An 18561-nucleotide genomic window follows, 5' to 3' on the forward strand; every position below is an offset into this window, starting at 1 on the left:
AATTTAACTCATCTGCAGATTATCTTACGAAATAAACAAAATGTTTAGCGACAAATTATATAACTTTACTAATTCTTTACCTTATCAATAACAAAAATAATACCACAATTGCGCCTTAAAATCAAAACACATTTTATACAAAAAATACAGAATACATCAGATTAGATTTATACAAAACTTAATTTCTTCTTAAAAAAAAAAGTGTACATATTTGTTTCATAATTTATCACATTATTTATAGCAAAAGTAATTTTTTTATGGAAACCAGCCAAAATAATCATTTGTAGTCTTCATCACCACTATCATCAGGTTCAGAGTAATCTTCATCTATTTCTATTTTCCGTCTCTTTTTCTCTTGTACATTCTCCTTATCTTCCGTCTCCACTTTAGCCTCGGCTTGTGCTGATCTATGATGGAACACAAACGATATACTCTTAGCAAGATCCCAGCATTGTTTTAAAACAATATCTGCTAAATTTTTCTTATCAGCACAATGGTACCAGTTAGACAGATCTGATGTACAGTCCGAGTTCTCCGGAGGTAATGTCACTTGTATGTTATTCACACATCTTCGGCATTTAAACTTGCTATGTGTGTCCGATAATGTGTTCTCTTCTAACCGGAACAGATCTTTCAAGTCTTCAGATGTGAAATGTCTTAATGACTCCTCATTTTGATCAACAACAGTATCACTGAGCGCTTTCTTGTGAGCTTGTCGTTGGAATATCTTTTCCTCAATAGTACCGGTTGCTAGTAAACGGTATATATAACACGGTTTCTTCTGTCCGTCGCGCCACACTCGAGCCATCGCCTGATCGTCGTTCGCTGGGTTCCAATCCGGATCAAACATGATCAAACGGTTCGCGCCAATTAGATTCAAACCACACCCACCGGCTTTGGAACTAAGCATAAATATCCACTCTTTTGAATCCTTATCATTAAAACTTTCAACAACTTTAGCTCTCTTCTTTATTGTCATTGAGCCATCAAGCCTTACATATTGATAACATCTTTTACGACATAATTTCTCAAATAGATCAAGAGTTTGCGTATAATTTGATACCAAGACAATTTTATCATCTGTGTTTGTTTTTAAATTAGCTAATATACAATCTAATATCATCAATTTGCCGGAGTATTCAGGTTTAACATCTTTTATATCATAATTAGCAGGTAATAAGTCTTTAGCTTTTTCAAAGCCTTCAGATCTCTCTACAATCTTATCGTACACTAAATCTGGGTGATTGCATAACTTCTTTAGTGTTGTTATACTTGATAGTGTTGTAAATGTGTTTTTATCACCGTTGCCTGCAAATTTGTTACGAATCGCATCAGAGTTTATAAAGTTCTTGTATATTTGAGTTTGGAGTGGAGTCATTTTGACACATATAACTTGTTCAAACTTAACCGGTAAGTATTTTGTTAGTAAGTTACTTGTTCTACGAATCATACATTTGTTGACTATTGATGTCAAAGTTTGCAGACATTCCTGCGCTCTTTCCCTTTCTTGAGCACTAGCTAAAGCATCCTGACCTTTGAGGATATGATTCTCATATTTCTTTTTGAATTCTTGTGCAGTTCCTAAAATACCTTCATTAACAAAATGTACTAAACTGAAGTATTCTGTCAGATCATTCTGTATAGGAGTACCTGAGATAAGGATTCTCCGTTTTGCTTTTAAACCCATCAAAGCTTGATAGGTTTGATTCTCACTGTTTTTCAATCTGTGGCCTTCATCACACAGTACCAAACCAACTTCTGAGGAGTGCAAAATATTTGTGTATATCCTAAAAGTTTCATAAGAGATTATTAAGACAGGTGTAGCTACTCTTCCAGCTGTGAATGTGTTCATAAATTGTTGAAGTTTGAGTGTAATATCAGCTTTACTACCACCATCCATTGGCAGGGCATTTATCCTTTGACCGAGCCATTTTCCTATCTCATTGTACCAGTTCTTAACTAAACTACTTGGACAAACAATGATTGCTTTAGTTATAGTTGGTTTGCAGTCAGGACCTTGTCTTAACAGAGTCCACAACAAAGTAATACATTGCAAAGTTTTTCCTAAACCCATTTCATCTGCCATTATGCATCCGTAAGCATTCTCTATCTGTACTCCAGTCACACAATCGTACATAAATTTAACTCCGTCCCTTTGATGTGGTCGTAAAATATTTCCTAACACAGGATCGACGACCACTGCGACTTTTATATCGTTTGCATTCATTTTCATCTTCTCGTGTTCAGGAATATATGGTGGTCGATACAATACCAACGCGTTGGGTTCATCAGGATCGTGTAAGGCACGTCGCACTTGAGTTCGTTTCAATCCTAAACTCTTACCACAATACGACGACACATAATTCGGAATGGGCACTTTAAAAGGCTTGTTTAAGATCTGCTTTATGAGAATCTCATGATCTGAAGCAGATAAAGACTGAGAAAGAGATTTTTGAGCGAGTGGTATTTTCGTACATTCCCGCTTTTTGCGTTTCGATGAATTAAGTAAAGGACTTTTGAACACACTATCGTTCGCCCCGATTTGGCTTGGAGCTAAACTTCGTCGCATATTGATAACTTTAAGTTAATAACATTATACAAATTGAAATATTGCACATTTATAAGATTATAAGGCCAATTTATTTGTTTTGAAATAACATTTGACTTTGACAGTATGACACGAAGAAACAAGTTCAAAAACGAATGACATTTCAAATCGTAATGTTACTACATACATCGCTCCAATTTTTTTCCATTACTGTGATTTTTTTTGCTTACTTACTTGTTTAGGACAACATTGTTTAATAATTTTCCTTATGTACCTATATTGAGTTTATTCTGTTGTGTCTACTATGACTTTTAATGAAAAATTGGGTGGGGCGGTAGTGCACTTGTCGAGGAGAGAACTCTTATAAGAGTTCCTACTCGCGGGGGATAATCGGTCAATAAAAAACACAGTATTTTTAAAAATAATTGTTTCACAAAAAAAAGTAACAAAACCTTTTCTTATTTTAAGATACAACACGCAAAAACAGGCGTTAGCGCGTCTTCGAAACGTAGATCACAGATATAATTTAAATTTAACATGTACTGGCAGCAAAAACATTTGTTACAGATAAAAAAGCTGATATTTTGCATCACACGATTTTGATTTGTATTAACAATGATACATCATTTTTTGGTAGTCAACATTACATGAGATTTTATAGATATTTTATAGTATCATAAAAGCAAGTTTTTTAATGTGTAGACTGACCAGTAATATAAACGCCCTCACCATAGTGCGGAAAAATGCGACACTAATTTCTCAGCACACATGTAAAAGATATAATAATTAAGCTGAGGGCTCCCAGGTCAGGAATTTTATATTCGTGGTTAGACTATAAGTATGATTAGCAAAAAATAATTTGACTCCATTTGTCAAGTATTTGTATTTTAAAGTCCTGAAATTATCATTCAAACAATTTTAAACTATAGATTTAATGTTGTTTGACAACATATGAATAAATTAATAAGAAAATAAATCACGAAATGGCTTATTCACAGCAATATTAAAAAAATAAGCATTTAAAAAACTTACAAAATTAATAATAGCACAACATGAAAAGAAAGTAAATCATTATTAGAGCGCACACCTTTGACTAAACTCTCGCACAACTGTTTAGTCTTGTTTGGATTTCTATGAGCTTATATGGAGATGCCCACACTACTCGATGCTTGTGCAACTAAACAGTTGGGGTTGCGAAACAATCGACAATCGCACAACAGTGGTGCGATAGTTTGGTCAGTAGTGCGCACGCTTTAATATGACAAATATTGATGTATCAGAAATATTTGTTTAATAAACTAACCAAGAATATAAAAAATCCTGGCTCATATCTTACATTTCTAAACAGAAAGAAAATAGTTCTAAATATTTCCGCAATATGGCGAGGGTTTTTATATTCTTGGTCTATAACTGGTATTAGCAGAGTGCTGCTTAAAAAATTCTTGTAGTTGTAAATTTTAGTTGTTTCTATTGCAGAAACATGTTTTGCAACAACACATTGCAACTGGTATGGGCTTTAATATAATTACGATTATCAAAATTAATAGAGGGATTATTACGAATATTAGTAAGAACACGCAATCGACAAAATTTGTATTAGATGAAGTACATCGCTAAATCTCATTACAAATTTTGTCGATTACGTTTCGAATACGTTCTCGCAACACTTAGATAAACATTCGTGATAGACCCTCTAGTCCAACTTTTCGAATTCCGTAATCATTTATTAAAACTAATGTAATGTCAGATTGTTATTTAATAATGGACCTTATTTTTTTGGCAGACGGTATACTTTAATATTAGTACCGTCGTACACGCAGTCCGTGCGCGATGGGTACACACTCTTCAAGTTACCTTCCGTGTCCACTATCTTTACCTGCGGGCAATTAAAAATTTTTTTATTAGCTACAACATCACAAGGCTTATTATTTTAATTAAAAGATAAAACAGTCAACTGCTAGTATATGGCCGACTACTAATGGACTATACTAAGGTTACTGGACCTTACTATATTCCATTTTAAACCAACTCTTTAATTAAATAAACAAACATAATACAAAAATTTAGATATTCACTTCAAAGACAACTATAAATAGACCAGGAAAGTCTTACAAAGGTACTCCACAAATTTACCAGAAACACAATTTAATCTATCTACTAATTGCATACAAACTTAGACTCTTGAAATCAAAAAATTAATTAAAACAATGTCTTTTGAAACTACCCACAAATCAAACAAACTAAGACATCATCCAAACTTACTAATGTTATAAATGTGAAAGTTTAGATGGGTGTTTGTTGAGAGTTTGTAGCCTATAATACTGAAGGGAAATCAATGAAATTTGGTATAAATGTAGAGGAGAGTCTGGAAGAAACCATAGGCTACTTGCTTTTATTTTTTTTAATTCCATGTGGACAGAGTCGCGGGTTCTAATCTTTTATAAATTATAATAATACATCAACTTTATTCTATGGCTCAAAATTGCAAGAACCCAGAGCTATAAAAAATATTAAACATTACCTGTTGGACAGAGAGTGTATGATAACCATCATCTTCTCCCTCGTCTCCGATGCCTAGCAACAGGCATTCCTGTAACAGCTTGTCCATGACAGTCTTACAGGACGTGAGAGACGCGTGTGACGTCACCTCTACCAACATTGTTTTTGTGCTACTTGACATCTGGAAAATGTCTTCATTTTATACTTGTGTTCTTAATGTCGATTCTAATGTTACAAATAAGGTACGTAATGAATAAACTCAGAAATTATTGGATTCATTTCGAAAATTCTTTTACCACTGTAAAGATACATTACCACTGAGAAATTAGGCTAGTTTTTACTACTAGAAAATAAAAATGGATTCTCATTGCATAAGCATCATAAAAATATTGTATTTTTATAAGAAAAAATAATATTCTTTGAGCATCAATCGCCTTATAAAGCTACAGACTAGAAATATTTTATAATAATTGTTGTACCTTTGTATCTTCAGAGTTGGTTATAGGCGGGAAACTGACCACTTTCCCACTGGCATCTTCTAGGCAAGGGTACTTTGGTTTGCCTTCTAATAAATATAAGTACCTGTAACAATTAGCACATTTTCGATGAAGAGTGACAAAAAGGTAACATTTACTGGTATTATCTGCATCAAGTTTCGATGATTAACTCCTTAGTAAACTTTCTAAACATTTGTAAATGGCCTAATACAGCTAAAAATATTTCCGCAGCAACTGAGCGGGCAAGATATTTGAAGAATCATCTCCCCTCGGTTTTTCTACTTAGAGGCATGACAGGTTTTCGTTCTCCAGATAACTCTATCTTCCATAATGTCATCATTCCTTTCTTGATTATGTCACCTTTCACGCAATCCATCCATCTCTTTCTAGATCTCTACCGGTGTACCCTTCCGCACTCAAAACAAACTACTCCTATAGGTATATTTTTTGCGAAAATGTATTTCACTTTAGCTTATACTAGCTTCCGCCTGCGACTCCGACCGCGTGTAATTAAAAAAAAACATTAAAAGACAAAGAAATACCCTATGTTACAGAAAAATTACTAATATTAGTATATATCTACTAATATTAGACAAAATAGTTTATGTGCAAGACAATAGATAATAGTTAACAGTTAATATTGTATAGTTTGTATAGTTCATATAGTTTGTTTAATGTAAATAGTTTAAATACAGTTCGGCTTAAGCCCCCACACATCATTACGCCCCCGTAGCGAACATAAGCAGGCGCTCGGGCGGCAGACAGGGGAAAATCATCTAATAGTTACAGAAGTGTGGAAACAGAAGCCCTCCCTCCTACAAGTGAAGTCACATCAAGTCTTATCTTTTACGCCACCGGCGATAGATGTGCATCCTGCACAGTTTAGCATACTGATTTCTTTATAATAATGTACTCACTTATGTATTCCAGTGTACACATTTCTTTTCTTTTCTTTCCTAAGAGCCTCCGCTTCTGCAGCTAGCTGCTGGAAAAGCTGTTCTCCGGTGTACTGCCTGGCTCTGGACAATGGTGTAAGCTTTAGTGCTTTAGGAGGCTTCGCTGTGTAGATAAGGTCTCCTGAAATATGTTTTTTCTATATTAGAACGTGGAAAAATACAAGATTCTAAAATAAACATAGTGAATGTAACAGTGCAAAGTTTTTAAATTTATGATAATTTAACTTAATTTAGTGCTTTTTGATTAAAAAAAAAGGGATATCTTTTATTTTCAATAATAGGTACAATTGTTATTATAAAAATTCTACTATTACTTTGATTTTATTTATAGTAATATTATGAAGAAAGATTTATATAAAAAGCTATGTTATCAGTAAGTAAATTAGGCTATCTTTTTTTATTAGTTTTTAATTTCACGCGGGAGATTTCACGAGCAACAGCTAGTTTGTACTATAAATCCATGAAATTATTGGGATTTCCAGTGGTATTTTGGTTTCATTATTATTGTGCAATATTGCAACCTACCCTAGTACTATAATGGCATTATACTTATAAAATATATGCTTAAAACTTACCAGGTGCTACCTTATTCATATCATGCGTAGCTATTGTCGCTACATTTCTTTTATCGCAGACCGTGTCATGTAATTTAGTCTGCAACTGTATGAATTTCTTAAACAACTCGTCCGTTAAATTGATATTATTAATAATACAGCAGAGTATGTATGGACGAATGTTTGCCACTTCCGATTCAATAATCTTAACTCGTACGGTATCATCTTCGACATGTAATATCTTCATTGAATGACAAAGATCTTCTACATCTTCAGGTTGCGGGTCTTCTTGCTTCTTCCCCTTTTTACCTTTACCTTTGCTTGATTGTTGCGTTTGTTCGGATTTCGGACAATGTTCACGGATGTAATCAAGTATTTGTTTTGTACGACACTGGTCAACTAGCTTCATGAGACGTTTGTCTGATAGTTTGTTACCTTTGAGATTCAGTTCTGAAACAAAGTGTTAGGTTAATATTGTAATTGAATATTACGTTTATATTTTTTTTTACGAAATACTGTTAATGTATTGCTCAACTCTGGAAAAATGTTAACACACAAGATGCACTGTATTTACTTAAATTTATTAAAAATGATAACGTAAAAAATTTACAACATGTTTGAAATTATGATGTAATTTGCAATAATCGATGTATATGTTTTAATTACATTTTTAATGCATCAATGCAGCCTTACCTTTTAATTTCCCTAAGTTAGCAAGTTCACCAGGTATCACTTTGATTTGATTGTCTCCCATATCAAAGTTTTTAAGTGCGGGCAATACTCTGGCCACATGGCTGGGTAATACTTCTATACAATTACCTTTCAGTTTTAAATCAGTTAGATGTGGCATATTCGCATTTTCTATATCTAAAAACGTCGACAATTTGTTGTTTGAGATATCTACAGATATCAAATTCGGAAACTCACCGAAACTAGGCATTGTATCAATCTGATTTGAACTCAAATTTATATTCATCAACTCTTTCATCTTGTTTAGGCTTTCAGGAATCTTCGTTATTTGGTTTCGAGACAAATCTAACATTTTCAGTTTCGGTAAAGAGGTTATGTTTTCATTAAAAACTTCCAGTTTATTACCAAACAAAAGAAGTGATTGAAGATTAACTAACAGTTTTATATCGTCAGGTATTGATGTAAGACATGTGTCGCTTATATTTAAAAGGTTCAAATTTGTTAATTGAAAGACAGATTTGTCCAAACCCTCTTCAGAAATCCGTTTCGAGATTGCAGCACCCGCCAATTTTATTTCGTGTCTATTTTCAGCTTTAGCAGTCGTTACCTCTAGCCACACACCCATGTTGATACACTGTTAATAATGTACACTTGTTAAAAACAGCAAAATCTAATTAGACAATTTTTAAAAGAAACCACGTCGTGTTGGCCAATTCAAAATTAAATGACGAAAAAAGGTGTTTTGAGTTTTAACTGTCATCATTTTATGTAAATTAAAAAAAATGACAAAGAGTAGTTTACATAGACAATTATTTACTCTGTGAACTTTGTAGTTTATGGTCTAAAGGCGTATACACAATTAAAAATTAATAATAAAGTCAAGAGAAGTTTGTACGTTATATTTGTAATCTTACTTACTTATAAATGCGAAAGTTTAGATGGATGGATGTTTGTTATAGTTTGTAGCCTAAACAGCGAACGGATGTTGATGAAATTTGGTATAGACTTAGAGGATAGTTTGGAAGGATACATAGGCTACTTGCTTTTGGTTTATTTTTAAACCACGCGAACGGAGTCGCGGGCGAAGGCTAGTTGCGTATAAATCTTTCAAATAAAATCGTCGTTATCTTGAAAGTTCGAGACGTGATCAATTTAAGTAAACAAGACTAGACGAAATAAATCTAATGCTTTTAATTACAAAGTTCTGTGAGGAAAAGAATATCTAAGCGTAAGTACTTTGTTTTCGCTACATTCTCTTGAACAAATAACTTGGTACTATTGAGAGTAGTTAAAGGAAACATTATTTTTGTAAACATTTAATACTTTAATTAAAAAGCATAATTACATTTCAATAATAATTTAGTTATTGAACAACTCCGATATAATAAGTGTCAAATATTACTAGTAAATTATTTTAGAATCTGAACCAGAAGAAATATTTGCTTGGTGCTTCTAAAGCTTCTGGTTCGGTTTCAGGTTCCGAAACCGTGGTGGGTTCTGGTTCACTAACGGTAGGTTCAGCTTCGGATACTGTGGTAGGTTCAGGTTCCGCGGTGGTGGTATCGATACCAACGGTCGTGGTGGTAGGTTCCACTTGCACGTCGAAATTCAATTCTGTCACCTCGCTTATCCAGTCATGGTAAGGACCGGTACGGATGAAACCTGTAGAGAAAATTGTGAATATTTTTTTTGAACAAATACGATAGTAGGCCTTTTGTGGCTGTAAAAGTCGTATTTATTTATTTATTCTTTCGTCGTATTCCAACTACAGAAGGCCGACAACGCAACTGTAGGCCGACGATAGGCGACAAGATAACCTTGGTGTTTGATGCTCGTTCCCCCTTTATTATAAAAAAAATGTGCATGCTAAAGCAAATTGCTCCTTAAACATATAAGTTAAACTTACCAGCAGGGAAGTCAGTGTGGCAACCCGTGCCAGAGACGAAAGATGATATACCGATCTGAGTAGGCTGGCCGTCCACGTCTTCTACTAGCAGAGGTCCGCCGCTGTCACCCTGTAACAACGTGTAACATTTAATCGCTCGATTCTTGAATCTCCTCCGTCTGTACTTGGAAATCCCTTTTTTTTAATATTCACCTGGCAAGTAGACTGGCTGGTAACGTTATAGCCGCTGGCGCAGATCGTAGAATCGATCACAATGCTGCCGTACAGACCGCGGCAGAACGAGTTCGACACACCACGTAAGAACACCCAATTCAGGTTCTCCGGAGACTCACCTTAGAAAAGACAGAAACCTTAGAAAAAACATTGAAAGAAGAGTACAAAATGTACTCTTCTTTCAATAAAAATCCTAAAAACAGTGAAAGTAATACCAAACAAATGAAACTATTGTGTTACTTTTCGGAATATGTCTTTTATTAATTCTTTTAAAATTCGATTCCTGCGATATGTGTTGGATGACATACCTAAAGTCCATGTACGTCCCCAACCGCTGGCTTGTAGCCTCACGTCACTGTAGTCCTTGTTAGCGTCGAACGAAGACTGCAGGCGTACTGGCTGGACACGGTCTGAAACAAACCCGAAAGATGTTACAAGAATTTATTAATATATCCTACAAAAATATTGCTTTACTGTCCTTTGGATCTTTACAAATCATGTGATTATTTTAAGTATTATCGATGTGTTAGAAGGGATGTGTACCGTATGGAATTTGAGATTACTCTACATAATTTAAATGTAATTAAAAGCATATAAAATTTATTACCTGTAAATTGCAAGACGCGGTTGAACTTTAGTAGACCGATATCGTGCGGTTGAACCACAGATTGCAAAGCTTCGATGTACTGCGGGTGATTGTAGTACGTTGTGGTCTCGAAGATGCCTTCAGGTCTCGTGAGGTTTAGAGTACCGGTACGGATGACTATTGTCACACGGCTATAAGATAAATTACAATGATTACTGGTGATTAATATTTAAAAAAAAATACGAACAAGAGAGAAATAGAGATAATCTAATTTTTTAAATACAATTTTCTTATTGGACAAAATGTTTAAAATGAATTATTACCTGTTGTATTCCTACAACTTCTCAAAATCATTCAGGCCGTTGAAAATTAAGGGGACTACAATACCAATGAAATGCATTGTAGTACAAAATATGCCTCGAAAACGTCACCTTCCTATCTACAAAGATTGGATAAATATTCGAAAAAATGTCCCCTTATCTTAATTTAATGAACATAACTAACTCTGGTATAGTTTATCTTTACACGATTCATTAACTTTATTTTAATTAATTAATTAGTTTATCAAGGGCATGATTATATGTCAGAATTATACAATATGCCACAAAATACATTGTTTTTAACACAATTTCATTCATATCAATAATTACAAAATCACATTTGTTAACACTAGGCATATACCACGGATAAATAATTTCAAATGTAATTTTTATCTATATCTGTTTCCTACAATTATCATAGATGTTAGGATTAAGTGATTATTATTGTAAATTAATCTATATTCGTTATCAATTAATTACTTTTGAGTATAATGAGGTAAACTTGCATTATTCACGGATACGACGGTATGGCGGGCTGGTGTCTTGTAGGGTTCTTTGTGGCTGTGCTTGGAAGCTCGGTAATGGTTCAATTAAATTTTTACAGAATAAAAATCTAGTTTTTACATCGAAAGAAGAATAAATAAGTCGTTATTTTATGTTTTCAGGTATTAGCTTACCCTAAGGTAACTTTTCCCGAAAATGCTCTGCGCAGTAAGTGATGACTTCATTTTTTTTTATTTATTTAGCTAGAGTAAATAGATGGTTAATTTTTTTTGAGACTGAATTTGTATTTTATTTTTCTCGTAGGTCAAAACCGTATTGTGTCAGGTTGGGAAGCAACTGAAGGTCAGTTCCCTTACCAGATCTCACTTCGGATGGTGAACCTGGATGGTAGAGTTAACGGTTGTGGTGGTACCATCATACACCAAGAATGGGGACTAACTGCAGCACATTGTACTGCCACGTAAGTCATCAATGGAGGATGTCCTTAATTCTTGTTATTTTATGATTTATGAGCAGTCTCCCTCAAATTTTGTTAGCGCCGATTAAAAAAACTGTGTTATTCGTCTCGTCAAACATCTTGTCATCTGTAACATACCCGTGTACATCATCTATTTTCCCATCAAAATCAAGTCAATATCGGTCCACCCGTCCTGCGAATAGAAAGGTGAAAAAAAATCAGACGGACAGACGAAAAAATAATGTTTGTTAGAGTTTAAATATAAGTGGCTGAACTGATCTCGATTAAATTTGGCTTAGACGTAGAGATGTCTGGAAGGACACATAGGCTACATACTTTTGTTTTTTTAAATCCACGCGAAAGCTAGTTTACAAATATTTCTTAAATACAACTTGCCGAAAATAACTGATAATTTTCTGACATGTAATCTTGCCCTCGATTAATTAAAATAACGTTAATGTCGTGTAAAGATAAAATATACCAGAGTTAGTTATGTTCATTAAATTAAGATAAGGGGACATTTTTTCGAATATTTATCCAATCTTTGTAGATAGGAAGGTGACGTTTTCGAGGCATATTTTGTACTACAATGCATTTCATTGGTATTGTAGTCCCCTTAATTTTCAACGGCCTGAATGATTTTGAGAAGTTGTAGGAATACAACAGGTAATAATTCATTTTAAACATTTTGTCCAATAAGAAAATTGTATTTAAAAAATTAGGTAATCTCTATTTCTCTCTTGTTCGTGTTTTTTTTTTTTAATATTAGTAACCAGTAATCATTGGTAATTTGTCTTATAGCCGTGTGACAATAGTCATCCGTACCGGTACTCTTAACCTCACGAGACCTGAAGGCATCTTTGAGACCACAACGTACTACAATCACCCGCAGTACATCGAGGCTTTGCAATCTGTGGTTCAACCGCACGATATCGGTCTACTAAAGTTCAACCGCGTCTTGCAATTTACAGGTAATAAATTTTATATGCTTTTAGTTACATTTAAATTATGTAGAGTACTCTCAAATTCCATACGGTACACAACCCTTCTAATACGTAGTTAATACTTAAATTAATCACATGATTTGTAAAGATCCAAAGGACAGTAAAGCAATATTTTTGTAGGATGTATTAATAAATTCTTGTAACATCTTTCGTGTTTGTTTCAGACCGTGTACAGCCAGTACGCCTGCAGTCTTCGTTCGACGCTAACAAGGACTACAGTGACGTGAGGCTACAAGCCAGCGGTTGGGGACGTACATGGACTTTAGGTATGTCATCCAACACAAATCGCAGGAATCGAATTTTAAAAGAATTAATAAAAGACTTGATGTTTGAAAGATAGTGGGCAATATGCCCATATTCCGAAAAGTAACACAATAATTTCATTTGTTTGGTATTACTTTCACTGTTATTTAGGATTTTTATTGAAAGAAGAGTACATTTTGTACTCTTCTTTCAATGTTTTTTCTAAGGTTTCTGTCTTTTCTAAGGTGAGTCTCCGGAGAACCTAAATTGGGTGTTCTTACGTGGTGTGTCGAACGCGTTCTGCCGCGGTCTGTACGGCAGCATTGTGATCGATTCTACGATCTGCGCCAGCGGCTATAACGTTACCAGCCAGTCTACTTGCCAGGTGAATATTAAAAAAAAAAGGATTTCCAAGTACAGACGGAGAAGTTTCAAGAATCGAGAAGAATCGATTAAATGTTACACATTGTTACAGGGTGATAGCGGCGGACCTCTGCTAGTAGAAGACGTGGACGGCCAGCCTACTCAGATCGGTATATCATCTTTCGTCTCTGGCACCGGTTGCCACACTGACTTCCCTGCTGGTAAGTTTAACTCATACGTCTAAGGAGCATTTTACTTTAGCATGCACATTTTTTTTATAATAAGGGCGGAATGAGCTTCAAACACCAAGATTATCAACGCCGCCTCTCGTCATTTGCATTTCCAGAGGAACTACGGATGCGTTGTCGGCCTTTTGTTTGTTGTTGCAATACGACGAAAGAATAAATAAATAGGTCTTTTACAGCCACAAAAGGCCTACTATCGTATTTGTTCAAAAAAAATATTCACAATTTTCTCTACAGGTTTCATCCGTACCGGTCCTTACCATGACTGGATAAGCGAAGTGACAGAATTGAATTTCGACGTGCAAGTGGAACCTACCACCACGACCATTGGTATCGATACCACCACCGCGGAACCTGTACCTACCACAGTATCCGAAGCTGAACCTACCACCGTTAGTGAACCAGAACCCACCACGGTTTCGGAACCTGAAACCGAACCAGAAGTTTTAGAAGCACCAAGCAAATATTTCTTCTGGTTCAGATTCTAAAATAATTTACTAGTAATATTTGACACTTATTATATCGGAGTTGTTCAATAACTAAATTATTATTGAAATGTAACTATGCTTTTTAATTAAAGTATTAAATGTTTACAAAAATAATGTTTCCTTAAACTACTCTCAGTAGTACCAACTTATGTGTTCAAGAGAATGTAGCGAAAACAAAGTACTTACGCTTAGATATTCTTTTCCTCACAGAACTTTGTAATTAAAAGCATTAGATTTATTTCGTCTAGTCTTGTTTACTTAAATTGATCACGTCTCGAACTTTCAAGATAACGACGATTTTATTTGAAAGATTTATACGCAACTAGCCTTCGCCCGCGACTCCGTTCGCGTGGTTTAAAAATAAACCAAAAGCAAGTAGCCTATGTATCCTTCCAAACTATCCTCTAAGTCTATACCAAATTTCATCAACATCCGTTCGCTGTTTAGGCTACAAACTATAACAAACATCCATCCATCTAAACTTTCGCATTTATAATATTAGTAAGATTACAAATATAACGTACAAACTTCTCTTGACATCATCCTAGCAAAATTTAAAAAAATCTAGTAATACCTAAGTAATAAAGATAATCAATAGTAGTTTTTGATTTTTTTTAATAATACCTTCAATTTTAAACATTAAACGGATGGATGTTTGTTAGAGTTTGTAGCCTAAACTGCTGAACAGATCTCGATGAAAATTTTCATAGATATAGAGGATAGTCTGGAAGAACACATAGACTACTTGCTTTTAATTTTTTAATTCCACGCGAACGGAGTCGCGGGCGAGAGCTACTACATATATAAACATGTCTATGTAAATGTCTCAAATATTTGTGAAGTCTCGACCTTCACAGAGGTACCCTTGAGATGTGGTTTAAGTGATTTGTTTACGTCGACTCCCACACGCTAGTCCTGTATAACATTAGTTTATGTGGGTAGCAGATTCAGATATTTTTTTGGTGACAAATGTCATCCGCATTGATACGCTTATACGACTCTACTAGCTGGATTCCTAAACAATAACTAAAAATTAGAAGTTATTACAATATTAGACACTATAAGGTTTATTATAATAGAGAAAAGCCATCTATAAATTAAAAAATAATCATTAAAAATGATAAATAACTCACTGAAAATTAATCAAAAAAAGTCCTAATGCAGATGCGCGACTACGTTTGAAAAGGAGGTTTATTTTCTAAATAAACAGGTGAATCAAGTAGTTGTAATGTTCTTATTAGAAGGAAACTCGTTAAATGAACTTCTATCAATATTTTATCAATAAATTACAGCCTCATTCACTTTTCTGCTACCCTACATCACACGTTCATTTAATTTCCTGTTACATCCTAATATATTAACTTAAAAAAAACCTATGTTTGAGATATTGTTAATGTTCAAATAGACAATAGAAAGATTGAATTATATCTTGCCTAGTGTTAGAAGTGTAATTCTCGTTAGGCCACAAAGAAATGTAAAAATAGGTTCCTATTGCACGACGTCGTATTGCAGTGGTTGGTCATCGCGCATGCGTGTTGGGGATGCAAGCAACGAAATAAAATTTCCTCAATAGTTTTTGACAGGAATTATTTACACACTAAAGTTAAGCAAAATCTAATTCTTATGTTGGTTAGTGTTTAACGAAAATAACTTCTAACCGGATGAATAATCTATATTCTTAAAACTAAACATCAATAGCAATTACCTATATTTCTGATAATCCTTAACTGTGATTTGGACAGATGCCAAGTAGTTCGTTCTATTCTCTTTACAATATTGATTTTGTTATGGCTCATAGTCACAGTATCGATTTAAGTACTATCACGCAGCGTATTAAATTACCCCATAAATGAGCAGAGGGGAAAATGTATAGCAACACTTAATAATATTTGGCGCGCGCGCGAATCGCTCCCTCAAATCATGATGGCGGCCGGTGGGACAGCGCGCCTCGCGTACACTTGAAACAGCAAATCGTAACCTTGTCATATTCCAGTGCTATATTATATTGGTGCCCCAATGATGTTATAGTGGTCAGTGTACGGCGGCCTTAGAGGGATTTATTTTGTGATTCAGTGCGTATTTATTGTGTTGCATGAGTGGTCCCGATGGGGTGCTGGGTAGTGCGCGGGATGACGGACGCCATTCGCCGGCCACCACCGAACAACTAACGTTAGTATTAAAAAAAATCACTAAATACAGAGTATATTAACTATGTTATAGTTCTTAACGGCCAGTAACACTGGCTATTACGAAAAATTAAAGACATCGAATTATTTTTTATTGAGCTTCTGGCTTCAATCGTTTAAGCATATTTTACGCGCAGAAAAGAATTAAAAATTAAATAGGGTTTTTCCACCGATAAATAATTAAAAAGTGACATTTAGTGTTCTAGTAAAGACGTCGATAAGCAACCCTGGGGCTGGTGTAAAGGGTAGTAATTACGTAGCGGGGAAAGCGTGTACCGCACCCTTAAAAATCTTTTGTTTCGTTGATTACTTTCCATTGTGATGTTAGGTGTTTCGTTTTGCACTTTTACGCAATTATGAATATTTAAGTGGTAATCTCCTAACGTACATAAAATGGTCTAGATAAATTCAAAGACTTAAGTAAAGGTGGATGAAGTAAAATTTATAACGTAATCTATCTACTGAAAAAGTCGAAAATCTCCCCAACTTCAAATCACTCTTCTAATCTTACTTTTAACAAATAAAAATAAGGGAGAACTAAGTAGTAATTGAAAACTTGTCTAAACGCCAATTCCAAAACAATTCCTTGGATATACAAGATTAACTTTTAATTCCTGGAAACCCTTTATCTTTATACCGCAGGTATTTTCGTAAATGAAAACCCGGAAAAAGCGTTCGTATATACGCAGATGTTAACTTTTATCTTGAATACCTTGGTCATCGAATAATAATTAAAAAAAAAATGATAAAGATGATCCAATTATTAACAATCAGTTTATAGTCTACATTGTAGGGTGAAGTTTGAATTAGTTTTTGTAATGAGTTCAGATACGAGAGCCACTCCTGGTCGCCCCATGGGCAATTTATGCCGGGTCACTCCGGGGTCAACCTCTGCAACTGACTGCATGTTACGTGGAAATAATTTGTTAAAAAGATTTTCTATGTGTTAATACCGGAAATAACTCCGAAGTCGAAATTTTATTTATTAGAAATATTTAATTTTAATAATTTTGGTTAAAAAACTATTACAGCCCTCACTGTATCTCATAACTTTTTACACTCAGGCCTCAGGAGTATTGAATTATTGAATACGAGTTGAAAGACACCTCGTTTGTCAAAATCGGTTTAGATCAGGACGACTTCGCCCGACTAAAATTAAAAAAAATAATAAAAAAATATTGCCTATATTACTCACCGTAAAATTACCTTTCTAATGGTGAAAGAATTTTTGAAATCGGCCAAGTAGTTTTCACGTGAATCGAATACATACAAAAATATAAATCTTTCCTCTTTATAATATTAGTAAAGACTAGTTGATCGCGACTACGTCCGCGGGAAATAAAAAATATAGCCTATGTTACTCACAGATAAATTACCTTTCTAATTGTGAAAGGATTTTTAAAATCGGCCCAGTAGTTTTTGCGTTACTTCAATACATACAAAAATACAAATCTTTCCTCTTTATAATGATAGTATAGAAATAGATATATATAAATATGAAAAATCTACACTCCTGAGTCACTAGGGTACAGCATTGATTGTTTTATAACTGATCAATGTAGAGGTAATGAGTAATAACAATGATTACAAGAATTCAGTTAGTAGTGGGCTGGTCGTGAGATTTTTATTAAATTCTCTCGTTGTGTCGTCTGTTGGCACGGCGCCAAATTACGTTCTGCCACGTCACAGTACACTGTACGCTGTGTTGACATATATTTGTATGTTATCTACATGACATAACAAACGGAACATAAGAAATCGGAAATTATCACCAATGATCTTCTATCTATATGATACATGTAATAAAATTGGAGTGTCTGTATGTAACATCAAAGGAACAATTTCAGATTTCGTGAAGTTGATTTATTTGCGTTACTGACAAAATCGCATTTAAAAAAGTGTTTGTATGTCTGGCCGCAAGCCTCGTTTGTTCCCGGTAATCTCCGAAACAACTGGGCTGATTTCGAAGTGACTTTCACTGGAGGGTAGCTGACATTGATAGGCATTTTACAGGCTTTTTTTTAATTTCGCGGTACTAAGTTTGCGGGCAATAATGTTTTAAGGAGAAAATAGTCGTATATGTCAAGGACTTTTAATATGTATTTGAGGGTCTAGGATAAGACGGATTGCATGAAAGGTGTAATTGAAGGAAGAGACGATAGAAATAATCAGCAGGAAGAAAATCTAGTGCGTCGATTCCGACATTCACTGGCGACTTGCAAAGTTATAAAAGAAAATAATCGATAGAATCTTACTAATGAATGCGAAAGTTTAGATGGATGGATGTTTGTTATTATTTATA

The 18561-nt window shown here is 34.4% G+C and overlaps 5 protein-coding genes across 5 annotated transcripts in view; 2 read left to right on the top strand and 3 right to left on the bottom strand.

Moving 5' to 3' along the window:
- Positions 1-191: 191 nt before the first annotated feature.
- Positions 192-2673, bottom strand: LOC106106270 (DNA repair and recombination protein RAD54-like). The gene has a single exon (XM_013286823.1). The coding sequence runs from the start codon at positions 2567-2569 to the stop codon at positions 278-280; it is 2292 nt and encodes a 763-aa protein (XP_013142277.1). The 5' UTR covers positions 2570-2673; the 3' UTR covers positions 192-277.
- A 1035-nt stretch (positions 2674-3708) lies between these two features.
- LOC106106248 (leucine-rich repeat-containing protein 47-like) lies at positions 3709-8507 on the bottom strand. Its single transcript, XM_013286805.1, has 6 exons — positions 7748-8507; positions 7076-7504; positions 6462-6621; positions 5527-5629; positions 5070-5228; positions 3709-4424 (listed from the first exon to the last, which is right to left on the bottom strand). Exons 1-6 carry the CDS (start codon positions 8367-8369, stop codon positions 4317-4319), a joined length of 1581 nt encoding a protein of 526 aa, XP_013142259.1. The 5' UTR covers positions 8370-8507; the 3' UTR covers positions 3709-4316.
- Positions 8508-9158: 651 nt separating this feature from the next.
- LOC106106004 (collagenase-like) lies at positions 9159-10849 on the bottom strand. Its single transcript, XM_013286528.1, has 6 exons — positions 10788-10849; positions 10471-10640; positions 10172-10273; positions 9843-9982; positions 9651-9759; positions 9159-9406 (listed from the first exon to the last, which is right to left on the bottom strand). Exons 1-6 carry the CDS (start codon positions 10847-10849, stop codon positions 9159-9161), a joined length of 831 nt encoding a protein of 276 aa, XP_013141982.1.
- Positions 10850-11276: 427 nt separating this feature from the next.
- Positions 11277-14146, top strand: LOC106106786 (collagenase-like). The gene is made up of 8 exons (XM_013287447.1): positions 11277-11347; positions 11435-11480; positions 11577-11733; positions 12532-12701; positions 12899-13000; positions 13223-13362; positions 13453-13561; positions 13823-14146. The coding sequence occupies exons 1-8, from the start codon at positions 11297-11299 to the stop codon at positions 14071-14073; spliced, it is 1026 nt and encodes a 341-aa protein (XP_013142901.1). The 5' UTR covers positions 11277-11296; the 3' UTR covers positions 14074-14146.
- A 1861-nt stretch (positions 14147-16007) lies between these two features.
- The window catches only part of LOC106109782 (ATP-binding cassette sub-family A member 5-like), a 28004-nt gene continuing 25450 nt past the window's right edge, over positions 16008-18561 (top strand). The window contains exon 1 of the mRNA XM_013291394.1: positions 16008-16242. Coding sequence (XP_013146848.1) covers positions 16166-16242 — 77 coding nt within the window. The 5' untranslated portion in view covers positions 16008-16165. The remainder of the gene's footprint in view (positions 16243-18561) is intronic.

This window comes from Papilio polytes, unplaced genomic scaffold, assembly GCF_000836215.1.
Source record: "Papilio polytes unplaced genomic scaffold, Ppol_1.0 DF824269.1, whole genome shotgun sequence".
Taxonomy (NCBI): domain Eukaryota; kingdom Metazoa; phylum Arthropoda; class Insecta; order Lepidoptera; family Papilionidae; genus Papilio; species Papilio polytes.

Bases quoted from the DNA above. Each gene is read 5' to 3' on its own strand.
- LOC106106270 (XM_013286823.1), bottom strand. From the start codon at position 2,569: ATGCGACGAAGTTTAGCTCCAAGCCAAATCGGGGCGAACGATAGTGTG.
- LOC106106786 (XM_013287447.1), top strand. From the start codon at position 11,297: ATGGCGGGCTGGTGTCTTGTAGGGTTCTTTGTGGCTGTGCTTGGAAGC. The intron at 13,363-13,452 runs GTGAATATTAAA...ACATTGTTACAG, and splicing joins CCAGCCAGTCTACTTGCCAG to GGTGATAGCGGCGGACCTCT. The intron at 13,562-13,822 runs GTAAGTTTAACT...TTTTCTCTACAG, and splicing joins CCACACTGACTTCCCTGCTG to GTTTCATCCGTACCGGTCCT.
- LOC106106004 (XM_013286528.1), bottom strand. From the start codon at position 10,849: ATGCATTTCATTGGTATTGTAGTCCCCTTAATTTTCAACGGCCTGAAT. The intron at 10,641-10,787 runs GTAGGAATACAA...TTTATCTTATAG, and splicing joins CTGAATGATTTTGAGAAGTT to CCGTGTGACAATAGTCATCC. The intron at 9,760-9,842 runs GTGAATATTAAA...ACGTTGTTACAG, and splicing joins CCAGCCAGTCTACTTGCCAG to GGTGACAGCGGCGGACCTCT.
- LOC106106248 (XM_013286805.1), bottom strand. From the start codon at position 8,369: ATGGGTGTGTGGCTAGAGGTAACGACTGCTAAAGCTGAAAATAGACAC. The intron at 7,505-7,747 runs GTAAGGCTGCAT...ACTTTGTTTCAG, and splicing joins TAACTTAGGGAAATTAAAAG to AACTGAATCTCAAAGGTAAC. The intron at 4,425-5,069 runs GTAATGTTTAAT...AATTGCCCGCAG, and splicing joins ATACACTCTCTGTCCAACAG to GTAAAGATAGTGGACACGGA.